General features: G+C 32.8%; 2 protein-coding genes across 3 annotated transcripts in view; one reads left to right on the top strand and one right to left on the bottom strand.

Annotated features, from left to right (window-relative positions):
• Positions 1-16861, top strand: part of LOC125062828 (epidermal growth factor receptor) — a 62696-nt gene extending 45835 nt beyond the window's left edge. The window contains exons 1-7 of one of the 2 annotated variants that reach the window (XM_047669002.1): positions 3852-4050; positions 8455-9855; positions 10114-10246; positions 10427-12254; positions 12377-13841; positions 14005-14723; positions 15255-16861. In XM_047669002.1, coding sequence (XP_047524958.1) covers positions 3915-4050; positions 8455-9855; positions 10114-10246; positions 10427-12254; positions 12377-13225 — 4347 coding nt within the window. In that variant the 5' untranslated portion in view covers positions 3852-3914 and the 3' untranslated portion in view covers positions 13226-13841; positions 14005-14723; positions 15255-16861. Of the gene's footprint in view, positions 1-3851; positions 4051-8454; positions 9856-10113; positions 10247-10426; positions 12255-12376; positions 13842-14004; positions 14724-15254 lie in introns of those variants that run through there. The other variant, XM_047669003.1, reaches the window with a different exon arrangement.
• Positions 16862-17221: 360 nt separating this feature from the next.
• LOC125062831 (dnaJ homolog subfamily C member 22) lies at positions 17222-21643 on the bottom strand. The gene is made up of 6 exons (XM_047669005.1): positions 21122-21643; positions 20759-20906; positions 20340-20544; positions 20001-20144; positions 19600-19723; positions 17222-19263 (listed from the first exon to the last, which is right to left on the bottom strand). The coding sequence occupies exons 1-6, from the start codon at positions 21383-21385 to the stop codon at positions 19033-19035; spliced, it is 1116 nt and encodes a 371-aa protein (XP_047524961.1). The 5' UTR covers positions 21386-21643; the 3' UTR covers positions 17222-19032.
• Positions 21644-21870: the final 227 nt, after the last annotated feature.

Raw genomic sequence — 21870 nt, 5'->3', positions numbered from 1 at the left:
TATATTTATTTGAACGCAGTTCGTGTCTTCGTTGCGATAACCTAGCTCTAGAGTCGGTCATATGTTATGATTCTATCTCGACAGGGCTTTTAGATCTGAAAGCTTTTGCACGATTGTATATATAGTTTTAACATTCTTTATAGTATGTGCTACGAACAACACTTTATATGCAAAAAGCAATTTTATTTTCTCATCGTTTAAGGAAATCTAATGAGCTTTAACTTAATTAGTAAACATATCTTTACAAATATGGGACACGGCTTTAAACATACAAATTACGATTGAATCCAAAACAATAAAAAGGTAGAACAAAATGGCAGGCATTACCTGCGCGCTCAAAGGTAGAGTGCCTTCAAGATTTTTTCGTGAAGCGATAAAAGCCTGTTGTAGACACGAGTAAGACAAAAGCGAGCTGAGTTGTAGTTTATTTTTGATTTTAATCGCCCATTTCGTCGTCGAGTGGTGTAACAGAATGCGGGTTTTGTTTAGAAAGATTTATAACAGTGTTTATTGTAAAGAACTGAGAGGCGATTTTTCATATTTAAAAACTCTTGCTTTAATAAATAATCAATACTGTTTTCAGTTTAATTTCATACGATTTCTTTGAATAAAGTTAATCTCGAATGAGACAGCTCATGTTTTCGAACAAAAAAATCACCTGATTAAAATAAGGCTTGCTCCCACAATGTGATTCGCGTTTAGATTTCGTTCGGAATCTTCACTCGCAAAAAACATCTTTTGTTAAGAGCGTGTGAATACAAGCCAGCCCTTTGTGGGACGAGTATGTCAAAAGTGCATCTGTTGAGATCATTTTAATTTAAATACTGCATATAATATACCCTTATACATGACACGCGATCGTATTTCATTCAATTCGAAATATTTAAAAAATGTGTTGGATTATTTGCAAAATTAACAAAGCGCCAGAAAAACCTGTAAATTTTAAAAAACCTTTATTTATCTATACGTTAAACAAGACAATATATTATTAAGCCTACATAATAATTAGATGAGGCACTTTCTATTCATCGGACCCACTGTCTGCATTGATTCAGGGTTTAAAGCTAAAAGCGATCATTCCACGAATGTTTGGCATTACCATGTGAATTGCTTGTCAAAATGTCATGCAACTGGATGCATATCTTGAGGCAGTATTCCTTCTATATGTTATTACAATATTCTTTGTTCGTGGAACATCAAAGGATGAACTTGGTTCATCCTAAAACGCTTAGAAAGTATGCAATGTGCATTATGTGAAAAGTACAAATATGTAAATATATTTTGTATTGTTATAAACGTAGGTCACGTGACACAATACAAAGCACTGACCTTAAAGAGGTTTTAACATTTATATTATTGACGCACAAATATTTTTAAACCTGGTAAAATACCTGTTGCTTATGATCGATTGAAGTCGATAAATATCCGTATCTGACTTATGGATATGATTACAATGAACGGTTGGGGGCTGCAGATGCCGACATAACATTTTATATCTTGACGTTAGTTTTATAACCATCTCGCAAACTTAATATTTCTATGCTCACCCGAATTTCAATCTTAAGTTTTACCAGTATAAGTTTTATGATTATAAGATAAGACATATCATCTAACCCAACACAGTGGGGTTCAAATTTGGGTTTTGGAATTCTAATCGAATATTAAGAATCTTTTATTATATTTATAATGTTTAGGATCACATATTTTATAATTAAACTGTGATTATAAAATGCTTGTTGATGAATAAATAACCTTACACTCATATTTTTTAGTCTCTATGGTTAAGAATATTGTATCGAGTTTCTGTATTTCGTATGTATTAGTTTGAACTTTTTTTAATAAAACCAATTGAAGCGGATTAAAAATACAAATCTACTACTACTGAAACCATTTTAGAAGTAACAGATATTTCAAACTTAATTTCATTATAATACATTTACGTTTTGTGATAGTCATCCGTGACGAACCAAGCTCTAACGGCCACAAAAGGACGTAATTAATATTGGATAGTCTTTTTAACACAGTCAAGGCATGCCACTAATGGTAACGATGATTATGCTAAGGAACGAAAGTGCTTTTATAAAGCCAACAGTAAAACAACATCAAAGTTAAAATCAAGTGAAAACTTTATTCTTCATACTTCGAAACAGGTTGCTAGGCACGCAATGTTTGGTACATAGCAATTCTACCTGCCCGCGCGCAAGCAGTGGCCGGTACCTGCTCGACAATAGAAGAAATCAAACCGTCATTGTGCCAACACAAAAGAGTCAAGTGGTCTCTTTGTTCATTTCAACAGAGGTAGGGATTCGTCTCCACATATACGAAATAATAAGCTCTTGTCTGTTTCATTTTTTAATGTAGTATCTTACCGCGGTGTTAAGTGTTATGAATGTTTAATAATAAATTGTAAATTTAAATGTTTTTTTTTTATTTTAATTAAGCTAATACATATACAGTAATAACAATTTCCTTAACCTACGTAGTAATAATAATTAAAAAATAATAAATAGAAAATTAAAACAAATTTTAAAAGATTTTATCTGTGGCAGCGTGCCTTTAACGCTGTCAGCATTTCCTCACTGTATTGCGATACTTATTCGTAGATCGAGGAAAGCACCAGCTCTGGGGTCACCGGTACTATATATCAGGCACCAACTTAAATCTTTAATTAGCGTGTTGGAAGAAAAATAATTGTTTTTATATAATTTTAAATTATGTCATGTAAAAATTAATCTGCTTTATTACATTAAAGTACGTCAAAAATAATCTCAATCCACAGATGTTTTTCGTGTTAATTATGATATTTTGATTTAATTTAACCATCCGTCTTTCATTAATCACAATACACATTCTGGTATCAAACATATAAAATGCTAATAATAAAAATAGCGATTATAAAAACAGTAATTTTATAATACTCATTCTAAATTTAATATTAAATAAATCAGTTAAATTAACAGTAAATACTCTACGGTAGCAGCCGAATAACCTAAGACACCGGGACGGGACTACTGAGAAGATCATTTTACTTTTGGAAAGAGTTCAACGCGCGCGCTCTTCTAAGACATATCTAGATTTCATATTCTATATTATCTCTTATATTACACAACATTGATATCCAATATAATTCATGTATTGACATAAACAATGACCGAATATTGGATATTATTATTTCATGTTCTAAAAGTATTTATTAATTAACACTTTTAAGCTTTAAATATTTGAATTGTATAGTTCATATTTATATGATACGTATGGAAAGAACTATTATTCTGAGCCTTTTTATCTGAGAGTAGCGACTCTAGCACATACCTGCGTCCTTCCTCACGTTTATCTGCGATTGTAAAAAGGTTGAACTCACAACCGTAGCCACAGACTTTAACAGAAATAGACAGAGCATATCATATAATTACAGTAGTATTAGTTCATCTTGATCCTACAATAATAATATCCACTAATTTGGATTTATAAAATAATCTATAATTGATAGCGACAATTTTAATATCTCATTAAACAAAAAAATCTATATGTTAACCATTATAAATCACACATACTACATACGAGTACATAACAAGTTTATTAAAAACAGATAATAATGTTAAAACAATTATAAATATGTAGTGAGACAGTTGAAAAATTTAATGAATACTAAAGTATAAACGAATATTTTAAGTTTCTATTCAATTTTATAAGAAACTTAATAAAATAAGTAAACAAAATACAAGACTTACAATTAAAAATAATTCAAACACGCATGGCTGTATTCAAAAATAATGTTGACTTCTCTAAACTTTTAACCGCCTCAGGTGCGTCCGCGCACCGTGGACTTTGGAAAACGGGGCCCGGGCGGGCCAGTACACGATGGATGTTTGCCGCGTTCGGTTGTGTAAGTGGATCGCGAGTGATGTCGCAGCATGATTGGTGTGCGTACCTTGTTGTGGTGTTTGTGCCTCGGCGCCCTCGCTGCTTACGCCAGCGCCGCCCGCGCCCATCGCCTTCACCACGTTGTTCCTGCACGACATAAACATTCGGAATTCGTTAAGGGCAAGAGTAAGTGTCGCCTACGCACCCATACGTTAAGGTTTTCTACTTAAGTGTATAAGTTAATCCCGTCACTTATCATAGGAAACATTAGATCCTTTCCTTCAGTTTCTATATAGATTAGTTCACCGTGATTAATATAAACGTAACAATTTATTGAATTATGTTAAGAAATAGATTTTTTATTACAGTATAAAAATATTCAATACGCAAAGCATCCCTATTAAGATTTATAATATATTAAATTTTATCACTATTAGTTTTATAATAAAATAAACAAAGCTTATCTTGGGCCCGCCAACGCCGTATATAGAAGTAGTTATGGTACTATAACGAACTAAGGGAAAGCGTACTCTGAATCAGATAATCATTGGTTAGTTATCCAGTTCAGAATATTCTTCTAGGTCTAGGAATGTATTGCTATCTAACAGAATTATACCAACTTATTACAAGTAGTAATTAAAAATATTGCCATATGGTACTAAATAAAGGCGTATATATTACAGCATTATACATAGCTATGTTATTTGAAATCATGTTTATTTTGGCTATGAATCGAGACAAAGATCGTCTAATAAATTTAAAATGTTGGGTACGATTCCATCAATAACATAATTATTTCTCTTCGCAATAAATTTTAGTAGCTTTCCCAAGATAACAGAAGAAAACTTATGAGAATTATTATAGTAGAACAAATAATTCAATAAAGGTTATATAGGTCTATACTGTAAACGTATTTAATGGATAGGTTTTTTAGCTTATCATTCCTAACTGTTATGTAATTTATTAATTACAATTGTTACGTTTTTGCTAATAAATATAATTGATAATCATTAAAACCTAATTACTATCAGTGTCAAAAATTGTGCAATGTAATCGTATATATTAATAATAAACACAATGGTAATTCTTCCTCATTTGTGTTTTGTTATTGTAAATGATCCAAAAGTCTTGACCTGGTCGAAGACATCAGTATTATATAATTAAATGTAATTTAAGCACGTATTTACGACGTAAATAATTCAATTTAATATTTATTTAATAAGATATATTAGATAACCAACACAATTAGAATTATTCTTCGATTATTTCAGTCAGTTAAAAAACTAAGTTCGACAAAAAGGTCACCTAGCAATACGAAATTCAAGCGTGGGCTGATTAGGTAAAGTTTCTATAGAAATTTCAAACTTGCTATACCAAATGCGTAGGTATCATCAATTCCATTTGTTGTAATACTAGGCTATGTGTGGGTTGCATTAATAACATAAAATCGTCAACATTTGCGTTGTCTTTCCAGTAAATTATTAATTATTAGCGTGTTTTTTTTTTAAATTAAACACCGCTATCAACACTCCTTAGCCCAGTAGCCGAGCACTCTGTCTGTATACATTCACAGTATAATATATTGTAACTAAGAGACCAGAGAGTAATTGTATATGCAAAATAAACATACATAAGCTGATACTATATAATATAGTGACCCATGCACCCATGATTTTAGGCGCTTGTACCACGTACAAGGAAGTTGAGGAAGTTGGCTGATCTTCAACTTAATTGAAAAAAGATCTTAGATGGAATGGCGCTACAAATCCATATAGGATTGTAGAGCCATTGGATTATTATTATTACTACTACATTAAATATATTCCAAATACAAGCATTATTTCTACTTTGAGGTTGTGAAAATCGAAATACCAATTCACTTAAAAGACATATTTTAACACTATTTTGATAATTTCAAATTATATATGAAAATGAATTACTAACAACTTGCCAATTAGGTTGTTTAACTTAATAGGTATAAGTTTCTTGACTCAGAACACACACGGAGATCGAGAAAAAATCTTATAAAAAAAAAATCTAAAAACAGCAACGCTCACATCATCTCGTGAATCGCCTTAAAAGGCCTAAATATAAGCTAATATTTCTCATTATGCAACCAGCTTTACAAGTCTATTTAAACACATTTAAACACTAAAATAAACGTAGCTCCTGCTAAAGTTGCTATTAATATATCTCTCTAAAAAAATTACCTTATTTGTAAGACATTTATAGTTGGTTAATTTATATTCATACAAACTGAATTGTCAAACGTCTACGTCATTTACTTCTAGCATGTGCGCAAGTTTTTACTTTGTCAACAACAACAAATGACATTTAAATAATAATTTGCGTATAATTCACCTCTGATTACGTCATTGGAAATATTTTCTTTTTTGTTTAAATTTCTTGACCATTTATCCTTCAAAAGAAATCCATATTTACACTAAACAATTCACAGATTACATTACATGCCTTAGGTATCTTTTTGATTATACACTCGAATCTCTATTCTAAACAGTTTTTATAATATTTGATGTTTCAACATTTTGATATTTTATGTTATGCACTTAAAAATCCATCAATGAAAATGATACGAGGTAATATCTTATTTACATATCTGGTTATACGCGTTAAAATTCCATTATTTCGTAGTCACCTAGTGTATAATACCATATATGTTATTCATATACTAATTTTAAATGTCACTTCTTAATTAATATTAACACAACTTGGAAAAATTTCTCTTAAAGTAGTTTATTTATTTAAGAATTACATACAAATGTGTTCAAATGCATTAAACGAAAGCTTTTAAAAAGTTATAATTATAATAAATTTGGTTTATACTTAACTGTAAAGTACATTTGAAAGCTACATACTTATTTCAAGCTTTATGATATTTCTAATATACTGATAAGGAATCTTAATTTGAAAATCTTCAACTTTTTTGTTTAAACAAAACCGTAAGACAAGATATTATACACAATGAGAAATTATAGTGAAAGGTTCAACTCCCCGAATGAAATGTTAGTGGATCAAAACTGGTTCCAGTGCTTCAGAATGCACGTAACTGGATAAAAACATTTGCCTCAGTCAAACCAGTCGTTGAGCTTTACATGCTAAGCTTTTGTATGTACTCGAGTTGAGCGATTGGTCAAGAAAATGCACAATTGCAGTCTTGGAGAGGATATTGCAAAATTTTTTGACATCGCCTCGTTAACCGAGGGAACTAGATTGGTAATTTGAGCTAAATTTGATATTTAAATATTTTGTTCATTGGCGTAGAAATGTATGTCATTGGTTGCTCGTGAAATGGTAGTGTTAGGCAGCAAGCGCGACGCGCTACAGTGCAGTGTCACTATCACCTATGTCATCTCGGCATGGGTTCATGCATCTGCGTCGACCGGACACCGGATTTCTACCCACACGTCAATTGACCAAAACCGATATTCATAAAACAAACGCGTTCGTACGATCCAGTGACATTTGAAATCGGTTGTGGACGTGGGAGGCACCTTGCCAAGTTTATATGTTTACAAAACAGATTATGACGAAACCTAAAAGTTTAACTTAGTTTATTCACATTTTTCAATTTTTGTTTAGCAAAATTTGACTCACTTACTGACGTAGATAAGTCCCTCTTATAATTTTCTCTGGTTCTTGCTAATTCTTGCTTGCAATTATATCATATTTTTTTTAATGTATATTGTTTTACATACATTACTTATTAGCTATAACCAGACCTTGAGAAAGTAGGTAACGTAAATTAACACATCAGTGTCAGCCATTAGACTATATTTTGCAATATAACATTGGATGTATGAGTTGAAATGGTTTTTGGTTGTTTCGTATTTATACTGTAAGTTTCGAAATTTCACCTACCTGAGTTTAAGTTTAACAATATCGAGTTACCCGTGTAGTGGCTAGTCAATAACATTATTTGACAGCCAGGTAGATACGACCCAAAAGCTATTACAATGGATTCTATCGTGGTTCTCTATTGCTTTAAGGGTAGTAGTTTGAATATTGATTAATAATTATGTAAGTTAATCCGCTCATCAGTCGTTTGAACAACTCAAGTGTAACATTTATTGAAGAAAAAAAAATAACATTTTTTTCATTAAAAGTACTAATTTCGGGCAAAACTGATCTGAAATATACCGTAAGACCAATTGTGGTACCTATTAAATATATACGTACATAAAAATCGGGTGGCGTTTTGGGGGAGATTGAGCATAAAGAACGTGACTCAAGATTTTTATACGTCAAATTGTAAATATATTTGTAAGACAAATCTCATTCTAGGTGATTCTGAGTTCTTGAATGCATAAGTTATTAAAAGTTGTTATTGCACCAATTTCATAATGGAAAGTTGTAGAACGTGTGTCACTACATACGCAAGACGGATGCCAACGCGTCGAACACAAGTCAAATTAAGTAAAACTTTATCTCGTTTCTTCAGTGTGTCAACCTACGAATCTTAGGTGATCTCCTTGTACATTAGTATTCCTCAAATCTCAATACTACTAGCTTTAATAATTAAATCTACATATAATTTAGCTTCTAACTTAAGATTTTTTTTTCTCTTTTCAGTATGTATCGGCACAAACGGTCGGATGTCAGTACCCTCGAATCGCGACACTCACTACAGAAACTTGCGGGACAGATTCACCAATTGTACTTACGTCGACGGCAACCTTGAACTTACTTGGTTGGAAAATGAAACAATGGATTTGTCTTTTCTCCAACACATACGAGAAGTTACCGGCTATGTGCTTATATCATATGTTAAGGTAGCACACATCGTTTTACCACAACTGCAAATTATTAGAGGAAGAACACTTTTCAAATTGAATGTAAGAGACGAGGAATTTGCGCTTATGGTGACGATGTCTTCAGCTTTCACTCTTGAACTTCCCGCCCTAAGAGACGTTCTAAGGGGCAGTGTTGGAATTTATAACAATTATAACTTATGCCACGTTAAAACCATAAATTGGGATGAAATCATTACAGGAGTAAATGCTTCATATGTGTTTGTTTATAAATTTAAAGTTCCAGAGAGGGAATGTCCACCATGCCACCCTAGCTGCGAGTTGGGTTGCTGGGGAGATGGTCCTCTTAACTGTCAAAAATTTTCTAAAATAAACTGCAGTCCTCAATGCGATCAAGGTAGATGTTTTGGTCCGAATCCTCGAGATTGTTGTAACACTTTCTGTGCCGGCGGTTGTACCGGTCCTTTACCCAGCCAGTGTCTTGCCTGCAGAAATTTCTACGACGAAGGAACATGCTCTCAAGAATGTCCACAGATGCAAAAGTACAATCCTACAACATATTCTTGGGAACCAAATCCTAACGGAAAATACGCTTATGGTGCTACGTGCGTAAGGAACTGCCCAGAGCACCTTTTGAAAGATAATGGTGCATGCGTTAGAAGTTGCCCGCCTAACAAAACAGCAGTTAATGGCGAATGTATTCCTTGTAATGTAACTTGCCCGAAGACTTGTCGTGCGGAGAGACCGATACACTCAGGAAATATAGAAAGTTTTAAAGACTGTACCATTATAGATGGCTCTATTGAAATTCTAGAAATGACATTTACTGGTTTCCAACATGTTAATCCGGATTATTCATTTGGAGAAAGATATGCGAAAATGGAACCCGATGCATTAGAGATTTTCAGCACAGTACGGGAAGTGACAGGATATCTGAATGTACAAGCGCATCATCCGAATTTCACCAGCCTTTCCTATTTTAGAAATTTAGAAGTGATTGGAGGTCGCCAAGTAGTAGAAAATCTATTTGCGTCTCTATATATTGTTAAGACTTCTTTGAAATCGCTTGGATTGAAGTCATTGAAAAAAGTTAATTCGGGGGCAATTGCTATAATGGAAAATAGGCATTTATGTTTTGCTGATAAAATTGCATGGAACAAGCTGGTGAAATCAAAAGACCACAAGCAAATAATTCAGAAAAATGGAGATATTCAGAACTGTGGTATGTATAATTAGCGTAACACATATACTAGGTTTGAGGATCCTCAAAGTAAAGTCAGTAAATTTAATTTATCATAAATTTAAGGCGTTGCGAAATACTTATATAAGATTAAGCGAATTTACATTTTATATTTTGTTAAAATATTACTCTTTTTTCCTATTAACAACCTAACCACTAATGCTGGCGATATTACAAATGTAATTTCCACCCAACCAACATAACACCGCCTTTAGGTATCTAAATAAGCATGTATTTCAGAAAAAGCAAACATGGTTTGCGACCCACAATGTTCTTCGGATGGTTGCTGGGGTCCGGGACCCGACCAATGTCTTTCCTGTAAAAACTACAAATTTGGCGATATCTGTATCCAAAACTGCAGTGTTCACCCTGGGTCAGTATTTCTAATACTATTATGTTAATTTGATATTACTTTATTTGGTAGAAATAGATACTAATTTATATATCTATATTGCAATGCGATTGTATTGTCCTCGGATATTAAAAATAAATTTAATATTGATAATTACTTAATTATTAACAACATACTCAATGAAGGTTTCTCAATTTTCAGACTTTACCAATCGGGTACAAAAATTTGCAAGCAATGTCATTCTGAATGCCTTGATGGATGCTCAGGCCCCAGTCGTGCCAACTGCTCGAAGTGCAAACACGTACGCGATGGACCTTACTGTGTAGCAGAATGTCCAGACTCGAGATACCCATCAGAAAATGGCACTTGTCAACCCTGCCATACTAACTGCTTTAATGGGTGTACAGGACCAGAAAACACCGTCGGAATTGGTGGTTGCAATTCGTGCAAAAAAGCTATCATCAGCGTGGAAGCTACAGTTGAAAGCTGCCTTAAAGAAAATGAACCATGTCCCGATGGTTACTATAACGAATGGGTTGGAAATGTAATACTATTAGAGGGGAAAGTTAAAGTAGTATGCCGAAAGTGTCACCCATTGTGCAGAAAATGCACCGGTTTTGGAATACACGAACAAGTTTGCCAAGTTTGTAATGGTTTCAAACGTGGGGATCAATGTGAAGATGAATGCCCTCCGGATCATTTCACTGACGAAGTAGACAGAATCTGTTCACCTTGTCACCCAGAATGTCGTGGTTGCACCGGACTTACATCGACAGATTGCATAAAATGTGATAATCTAAAAATATTTTTAACTGACATTAATACTGGACCATTCAATTGCACTGCTACATGTCCCGAAGACTTTCCACATAAAATATATTTCGACGAGCTGCACCAAAACCCCATTGAAGAGCCATACTGTTCAGCCCTAGCAAATGGCCCGCCAGCAATGTCAACCGCGAAAATCCCAACCGTTTTGGTAATAATATTGGTTTTGGCGGTTATTTTTTTAATAATCCTAGCCATGATCGGATATACATGTCGACAGAAAGCAAAAGCGAAAAAAGAAGCGGTAAAAATGACTATGGTTTTGACAGGCTGTGAAGATAACGAACCTCTTCGACCAACTAATGTGAAACCAAACCTCGCAAAACTAAGAATAGTTAAAGAAGCGGAATTGCGACGGGGTGGTATGCTAGGATTTGGTGCCTTCGGCAAAGTCTATAAAGGTGTCTGGGTACCAGAAGGTGAAAATGTAAAAATTCCAGTCGCGATAAAAATATTAAAGGAATCAACAGGTGCAAACACAAGTAAAGAATTTTTGGAAGAAGCATACATAATGGCTAGTGTTGAACATCCCAACTTATTGCAATTACTTGCGGTGTGCATGACAAACCAAATGATGCTGATTACACAGTTAATGCCTTTAGGGTGCTTATTGGATTACGTACGAACACATAAAGAAAAAATTGGATCAAAAGCCTTCTTAAATTGGTGCACCCAAATAGCTCGTGGAATGGCTTATTTAGAAGAAAAGAGGCTGGTTCATAGAGATCTTGCGGCACGAAATGTCTTAGTGCAAACACCAAATTGCGTAAAAATAACAGATTTTGGATTAGCTAAATTACTAGACATTAATGAAGACGAGTATAAAGCTGCGGGTGGTAAGATGCCCATTAAATGGTTAGCATTAGAATGTGTACAGCACCGAATTTTCACACATAAAAGTGACGTTTGGGCTTTTGGTGTTACTATATGGGAAATTCTAAGCTATGGTGCAAGGCCCTACGCCAATATATCAGCCCGAAATGTACCTGAACTCATTGAAAATGGGTTAAAACTTCCTCAACCAGCAATCTGCACTCTTGACATCTACTGTGTTATGGTCTCATGCTGGATGTTGGATGCTGATAGCCGTCCCACTTTTAAACAATTGGCAGATACATTCGCCGATATGGCTAGGGATCCTGGACGGTACCTTGTCATTCCCGGTGACAAGTTTATGCGTCTACCATCCTATTCTACCCAGGTCAGTTAAAGTTTTTGCCTCCTTATCTAAAACTTTTAAAATCATACATCAATACATAAAACATTCAGTTAGTATAACGTAAAAAATATCATGCACATATTTATGTATACTTTTGTTTACAGGACGAAAAAGAATTAATAAAGAACCTTTCATCGGCAATGGACGGACCAGAGCCTTTAGTAGAAGCTGATGAATACTTACAACCAAAGTTTAAAAATTTGCCCGGCACTACTACAACTGTTTCTGTTGTTACGGCTGGTGTAGAAACTCATACAGGATCCTTAAAACCAGGTGCCTCGACATCATGGACAAATAATGGACCCAGAATAGAAGGTGCGACCAATGACAGTGCCAACAAACCTGAAACTTGGGATCAAGATTTATTAAGATATAACAACACAAACAGTAAATCTGATGATTCGGATACTCGTCATTATTATAATAACGGAGTTTGTGCTTCTGAGAGCTCTAGTTCCAGATATTGTAGTGATCCCATGAAGTCTAGACCTGACGAAGAAAATAAATTCGACAGTATGTCGAAAGTAAAAGAGGCACAAGTTGGAAATCTAAAACTTAATTTGCCACTTGACGAGGATGATTATTTAATGCCTTCTCCTCAACACACTCAAAACGCTTCCACTTATATGGACTTAATAGGCGAAAGTGGGGAAGGACAGGATATAAAAGATATGTGTTATGGTGGTTTTATGGCGTCAAAGAGATGTGTGGACAATCCGGAATATTTAATGTCAGACCAAAGTGTTCCAGCACAGACAATTGGAATACCCACGGAACCTTTGCCTCTAGAGAGTACAAGCGAGTGTAGTGGCAGTGATTCGACACCGCAGCCTACAACTAGTAAATATCAACCCCAAAGATCTGTCGAAGAAGAGTCAATGTCCGATCATGAATACTATAATGACTTGCAACGGGAGCTCCAACCATTGCGCCGTAATGAAACAACTGTATAAAGCGTAGAATCTTTTATACAATTTAGGTTTTACTTGTTAATAGAGTGATCTCTTATAATTATATCTACTTAATGCGTGCAAGCGCTCAGCGTGCCATTTATCAATGGCTAGTGTTAATTGTTGATTTTTTTGAATTTTTATTTTTATATTAGTAGTATGTTATATCGCCACAGTATAATAGTAATAAATCAACATAGAATACCACAAGTAGAACGACTATTTTCGATTTATCGTGGTTGATAATAATTATCAATCAAGAAGAGCAATGGATGCAAAAAAGATTCACTTAATCGCTCCTGTCGATCTTCGTCACGGCAATGGTGGAGGACAAATTACGAAAACGTTTCAGAGATCACAACATTGTGCATTTCAAAATGAGCTAGTATAAATGAAAGAAGCGTACTTTGCAAGTCATTACTACGAAACTTTTCTTCTATGCGATCAATGTGCTGCGAGATGCGGATAAATATGAAAGTGCATAATGTAGAGCTAAAGCGAACAGCGGTGGTAATAATCCATACTAAAATGAAAACTTGCTGTAGACACAGTGAAACAAGACAATATGGATCAGAAAGTTTATCCTACCCCATCCATATTAACGGGTATCTGTTATTAAGTGAGTTGAAAATTTATTTAGTAATAAAACCATTTACGTTTGGATTATGTAACTTTATTATATTAATGACTTAAATTCTAAACGTTGTAGTATAAAAGTTGAAAATTCTTAAGCTAGGGATTAATTAGTTTAGTTTTAAAATGATAAAACCTTTTGTTTACAGTTACCGCAAAATACAGTATAAAAAACTACCGCTATAATAAGTAGAGCTACACAGGAGATACATAAATGGATACGCCATTTTATTCAAAATTGTACAGCTTTAATAAACGAACTGTTTCTTATTATCGCCGGGAACATCCGAGACAAAAAGGTATCTTCACTAGAAATACCAACATGTATATGTTTATACATACCCAAAATGTATAAACATCCGTCAGACATTGGTTTAGCAGATGAAACGAAAAGTTATAAGACATTATTAAAGATCAGTGCCACCCCGGAACAAAGGCTGCTAATTAAATTGATAGAATAAAGGGGATATGGGATATTTTGGCAGCGCTAATCCATAAATTGTATAATGCTACTACCATCCTATTTGGCTTTGGTAAGGTTACATATTGAATTGGAGATCCTCAGATAGTGTGTACTCATACATTATCATACTCATATTTCTTGGTCAAAGGACGGAAATAATTCATAAAACTGCAATGAACGGGCCCAGACCTTTTCTAGAAGCTAATTAGTAGAATGCATGCATGTGCCGTTACACAAACTCAACGTTATTAGATAAACAGAGTTGAAGCATCTGAAAGGTCTAGGATCCAGGTGTGGGGAATCGAAGTCTGACGATATAAGCAAGTTGGATATAACTAACAAGTGAAATTTGTGTACAATCTTTCGACTTGACGAGAATGATCATTAAATTACGAATATTTTCAGGTTAGTATACACTTTATAATATTTATTTACATACAAACTAAATTTTTATGATTATGACATTGTAACATACAAAACGAAATTTTAAATTACCAAAATACACTTAAACTATTTTATTAATAATTATTCTTTATATACAAGTTTATCAGTCTTCTGTGGCGGACACACGTCATGATTACTGTTCTTAACAAACGATTATACCTACCTACTTCTATTTTTATATTAACATTTAATAGAATACAATAATTTTTACAATAAATTTAACGTAAAAATGTAGTGCAGAATAAATTAAAAAAATGAGCGGTACAGATAAACCGGAACCGGTGTCCGGCGCCCATGCACTGTATCTTCCAATAGTGACAACGATACCGATACCGAGCCTTGGAGCGCAACCTTTAGATCGCGCGGTGCTAACTCAATACTGTGATTAGGGTCGCTGCCGGTATCGCTATTGGAAGTTACAAACATAAGTCATACAAAAGGCCGAACCACAAGTTATTTGTTTATCAATTTTATCAAAATTCTTGCTTTTAGGAATAAAGTTCTTCTATGTGGAAGAGTCTTCAAATACTACCTGTATCTGTTTCGAAAAAATCGCGAAACAAGACGAAGGAACAACGACATTACATCTATATTAAAGAGACCAATCAAAGTGCCATACGAATACGTCAAGGGACTCTAATATATGCATTCATTACTAAGTGTGAGCAGAGCGAGTGAAGTGTGTTTTACAAACAATACGTCGCTTAAATTATTGGAAATACACATGTTGTGGCCCTGAACTTGTGTACATACGACACGTACAACATTAACGTTCTTCATAACCGAAACGATACTTTGAAATCAACTTTGGACGAATTTGTTTAAAATACTTAGACAGAAACGTGATTAGATAGGCCTGATGAATAATTCATCACCAAGTCTTACCTTTTAACGCATATTTAACTTAACCGAGAATAAATCTTTGTTGTTAACTGTTATGAACTGTAATTTGTAGATATATAATTTTATTAGGTATGCTAATAGGAAACAAAACAAAATATTATTTATTAATAATAGGTTAAGAAAGGCTATGTTTATGTTTCAAAGTATAGGTTTAAGCAAAATATTTTAATAAAAGCTGTGATAATTAGAATAATATTTAGTAGATATAAATTTGTTACTTAAGTAATGGAATCGGTTTTCGGTGAAGATTGCCATTTAAGACAATATAATTCAAATTACTATTATAAACAGTAAAGTTAAGATTACAATGCAATTATTATGATTAAAATATGGTGATTGTAGATAAGTTAATCAATTATAGCAATTTCATTCAATATGACTATTTGTCATAGAAATACACTATTGCTTATGAATTGTTATGTTAAATCTATGAACCATACGATGAGCACTCATGCTAGGTATTATTTATATGCAAATGTGATTTCATCACTTCTTGGTGCAGCTTCGTTTTGGTCGCTTTTTTTAAATAACTATTTATCATATATACATTGTAATCAACAATTTTTATCGTTTACATGCCAATGCTTGCACAAAATTAAAAAAATGTATACCTAGATTTAAAATTGTACGCAGATACCGTGCCACTGTTAATAGTATACATACGTTTTAAAAATTAGAATCCTGGTAGCTCTTAAGTTTGTAATTATGTTAATAGCACAAGAAATAAAGATTTTATACAGAGAATTTTAAAAATATGTATTTATGGCTGTATATAAATAACACTACAATAAGAATTGATGAGCATTATCTTTAGCACAAACTAAGCTCAATTTGTATCCAAGTGACAACTGACAATATATTTTTATTAGCTATTTATAAGGTTTTATTAAACCAAACCTCGATTGCCATGTAACTTGTAGATATAGGTTGTAAAAATATTTTATGAAATAAAAATAATTCGTGACCAAATCCTTGAGTCACAAATATATCCCATTTAAATTAAATTTTGTGCCATTATGTACACATAGATTTATATAATATTTCTGTGTTCAAAAATATGCAAGCTTGCCTACTTAACAGCAATTCTAGACAATGAAATTGATTTATGTTACAGATAAAACAATAGTTTACATGGCTGATTCATAAATGTATTAGAAAACGTGGATACTGTATACCTTAATAAATAATAGAAAATATATTCTTTTTTTGTGTGTCACCTCATACAGGACTACATTAGGACAAAATTGACTGTGCAAGTGAGAAATAGATTTGATTGCGTAAGTTACGGGGGGTCATAACATATGTACGTAATTCTCTACTTATTAAGTGCTTTGGCACTATTTAGTTACTCACAAATACACCAATTACTATATATATTGTGTTGCAAGAACTTAATTTGAATTTTAATGTTGGCAGTGATGATGTGCACATGCTGAAGCAAATATAGTTAGTTTCTTAAATAATTGGTAATCACAACCTAAATATAGATATCTCCAAAAACATCGCTTACTTTGTATAACTAAAGTGCTGAAATCGTGTCAATATATAAACAAATCTTAAATGAATAGTAAAATATTTATTTATAAAAAAATAAGTTACAATAACTATTACAAAATCAAAATTGAATAAGTACATCAAGAATACATGTAATATTTTTATAATAAATATAAATAAGTATAAAATATAGAAATACAATATCGACGGATATGAGATACTTTAAACGATCCTAAAAGGTACAAAGTAAAAGGTTATTTTAAATATTTAAGATTAAGTACGTTCTTACAACCATCATGAAAATGAGTTCACATATAAATAACTCGTAAAAAATATAAAGAGACCTCATCCCCCAAAAATAATCTATAATGAAAATATATTATCTTAACAATAAGGTATTTATTAAATATTTTTGGTTTTTAAATGCACGGAAATAAGATGTCTTAACAATAACAACACAAATCAGACGTACGTAGTATATAAATTTAATCGGTAATCATATTTAGCACAACCTAGAAGTTCTTGATTTTTCTTTAATATGAGATTTTCTCCTACTTGATATTCAACTAAGAACTAATTTTGATGGACGTATTACAGATATCGTTAGGTTTATTACTTAGGTTGGAATGTATATTATTTTAGGAATGACTTTAAAATCGATATTTGATTTATCGAATGTTGAATTTTCATTAAATACATAATGGATAAATAATATTTGCGCGTCTCTCCCCGCTAAATTAGTATAGTTAACCTACTATAAAGTTGAGCAATATAATTTTGTTGGTGAAACGTTAAACGTTTAACAAACAACATTTAATACAGAAATATTAAGTACAATGTTATTAATAATCAAAAGACGTTATACACACTTAAATTCAAGTAAACTTATTAATTATTGTATATAAAATGGAAGATATAATAGAAGACAGATTGACGAAAAGTTTGGCCGCTTGAGCTCTGTATATAATGCTCCAATTTTATCAAACCTATGTTACAAATAACAGATTCTACACCTTCTGGCGTGTATATGAGCGCCGGTGACCAGATGAGCTTCCAGCTTTCTATTTATAAAGAAAAAGTATATAATTTCACAATAATAAACACTTAAACATAGACATTATTTTGATATGTTACAAAGGTGGACATATAGTACAAGTTTAGATAACGTTCACTTGTAAACGAGCATCAATACAGTAGGTACTCGACGACTAGTGCTAATCGATCATTACTTTATAGGTCTATCGTATCTATAGATAAATTTAAAATTATTAACCAACAATCTCAAACTAACTTAAGGTACTTAAAATAATCGATTTCATTAATTCGATACGCAAGTAATACATAAATTCAGATCTAGTTACATTAGCTAATCAACTAAAAAATACATATAGAAGTTTTGTGTATCAAAAAACACTCATATATTATTCAATTATTATGTGAATCCATATATAGCGGCCACGACGGCGTATAGTTATATAGAAATAAAAAAGTCAACCCAACCTTCAAGTGCTTTCGACATTTTACTGAAGTTTGAAGTTAAATCGACAAACACTTACGCAGTAATTTGATGTTACATAGTTAGAACTTACAAAATGCATACAAGGATAAAATTACGATATAATAATAATAATACAATAATCACTAGAATAAGACGTATTACATACAGACATATACTTTATTATACGAATAAAATGTTTTTAATGCTTTAAAATTACGATTAAGCTATGATTACTTAGTTCCTTTACAAATCCATAATTCGCAACGCCATATTTCTAGAGCATCATATTTTTTAGTAATCTTATCTAATACTTCTTGTAAACTTCTATATGAAAATTAGTTGAAGCTATTCTAAATTACTGAGATTTGACTGTGTTCACTTATTCCGATCTTCATGTAAATCAGAATTGTCTTTCTTGTTCCGTCTGTTTCTTCTGTGTTTACTATTCGAGAGTATTTCGTAAGCTTCTTGAATTTCCATGAACCGTTCTTGAGCCGCGCGCCGCAGTTTAGCATCCTTAACTTTGTCGGGATGATTCTGCCGAGATAATTTCCTCCAAGTTGACGTTATCTCTTGCTGACTTGCGTCAAAGCCCAAGCCTAGTACCTAAAATGAATATTTATTTCACGTTGGGTACCCATGGGTATATCTAATATTAGTATGAGTCTCCTGTATCTCAGAAATTAACTGTTTTATTTTTTTAATATGACTTTCAGTGTAATTAGTCTTCAAGCAGTATTACCCTAAAAAGGTTTGTCTAAGAACTAAACCTGTAAGTATATAAACACTGATTTTGCATAAACTTCGGGACTCCAGGGTTAAAATTGCAATTTTTTCGATCTTTTTAACATCTTATATTTAAGACTGGCAGTGCAAATGATACTTCGCGGTGCTAATTGTTTTTATACAATAGATAAATAAAGTATTAGTACTAGTACTTACTTTGTAGGCATTTTGTTCCCCGTGTGGATCAGACAGATCAATTATTTGCTTCCAAACCTCATACCAGCCATGATGCTGGGCGTATTGATAGGTATCCAAGAGGCTTTGTTTTAAATCAAGCCACCTATTAAAAAATTACACTGTTAGTAGAGTTACATTATATGAGACATGTTATTTAAAAGTTAAGTTTAAATTACACACATTCTATAAACTGAAGTCTGACTGGACTTCTGGTAGACCAATTATTGTTATGGGTTCTGAGATTCATATTTAAATAAAACTTCACTGAGATGTTCAACAATGTTTTTTTTGCCCCATAACCCAAAAATCATCTACTTCAATAAAACATAAATATCCCTTGGTTATGGGCTATGAAATTACATGCACTTATACAAACTTACCATGGGCTTGTATAGAAGTGATGTAAAGCTTCATATATGGGTATTTCATCACCATCACTATCAGTTATGGTTCCATGGAAGTATAGATAGCCACACCACAGCGATATGTACAAACTGGCACACAAACTTAATATTGCCACCCGCCTTAAAAAAATAATAATAGATAAATTAGAAATTACAATATTCTTCCAAATCTAAAAATAGTATGAAAAAAAATCTATTTGATTATAGTATGGAAGGCATTGGTGTTATTATTTGTTGTTGTATGTGGCTTCCAAATAATAAGTTTCCCAATTTTATAATATGTTCTGGTAAAATGTGGGATTGAGAGAAACTAACTTGGCAATATGTGTTTTCTTATGAGGTGTTCTGCGCCATTCCTTGCTAAATGTATCAAAAGCCCATGCTGCAGCCACAATCATAAATGTAAACCAGAGTGTTTCATCGTAGACGTAATAGCGAACGGGATATGCGGCCAATGCTGCAATCAGCGGCCATTTCAAGGCACCCTGTTCACGACCAATATTACCAACGGTCCATACACCTACAAAAATACAATTACTATAAATTACTTAATTATTCAGAGTAACAAAGGTAAAATAAATAGAGTAATCAACCAATAATCACACATAAGCCATAACTGCTAAATTTAGTATTTGCAAAAGTAAATATAAAATGGTATTTGGACTTTAAATAATTGAAGAGTTATAATATTTATTTAAATTTACTATGTCATAGTAAATAAGAAATTGACTTACCAAGAGCTACTACAATAGGAACCAGACAGTTAAAATATTTCCAATTGATGCCCCAAAACTCTTCAGGAGGTATTGCTAGCGCCATCATTTGTCCCCAAGAGTATCCAACCATCAACATACCAGTGAATCGATTCATAGAAAAAGGAGGCTATTAAAAAATAAGGAGTATTTTAACAAAATAGAAAATTTTATATTTAATTTAAGTTCTTGTTTGATATTTATAATTATATGCAGCTATGGCAATGATGGGAGATCGAGAAGTTTCTCTCTGAGCTCTTTCTATACTCATTTATCATTTTTAGCAATAAAAATAATATACCCTACATAACTTAGCAGTTTTTAAAGTTATTAACCTTAGCTCACCTTTTTGTTTTGTCGCATTCTGCCAATCAAATCTTGAATAGACTGAGGGTCGTCGTTGGCATCTCTCACGTAGCGTGGGATCCGAAAAACTTCTCGCAGCCAACCAACTCCAAAGAATCCAAGAGTTGACCACCAAATAAATGCATGTCTATCCCGCCGTAAATAAAAATGGTGCAAGCCAAAAATACCACCAAACAACCAAAACACATACGCCCAAAATACAGATTTTCGATCTGAGAAAAAGTTGAGAACGTTGACTGTCATTTTAAAAAAATCTAGTTTATACAATGTCCTAGATACACCAAAACACTATTTAACAAAATCAATAATTACAGGCACAATTACAACATAATACATTTGACGCGAAGCTTGTTACAAGTCACTATCCTGCAGTCCTTTTGCTTAATATTTTAAATAATCGATTTATATTTGAAATAAGGGACATTTATTTTTAGAATTTTCAAGCAATACACAGTTCAAAACACATTTGACACGTCTTGACTCTTGCCTAAGGATAAGTTGACAAACTGTCAAATGACGTTGCGAGAAGCACCACATACATTACACAGAGTACATCAAATTAAGCTTAGATAACTTTGTCTGTACGTTATCTATTATATTTTTTCTAAATTGATACGTCCTATGAAAAAAAAATTGACTTTCACTTGGAATTCTGAATAAATTAGGTATAATGGTGATAGTAAACAGATTATAGCCCTATCAGTGGATATAACCTTTTATTAGCAGTG

Source organism: Pieris napi, chromosome Z (assembly GCF_905475465.1).
Source record: "Pieris napi chromosome Z, ilPieNapi1.2, whole genome shotgun sequence".
Classification (NCBI taxonomy): domain Eukaryota; kingdom Metazoa; phylum Arthropoda; class Insecta; order Lepidoptera; family Pieridae; genus Pieris; species Pieris napi.
This window is presented reverse-complemented; position numbering and strand designations above follow the sequence as displayed.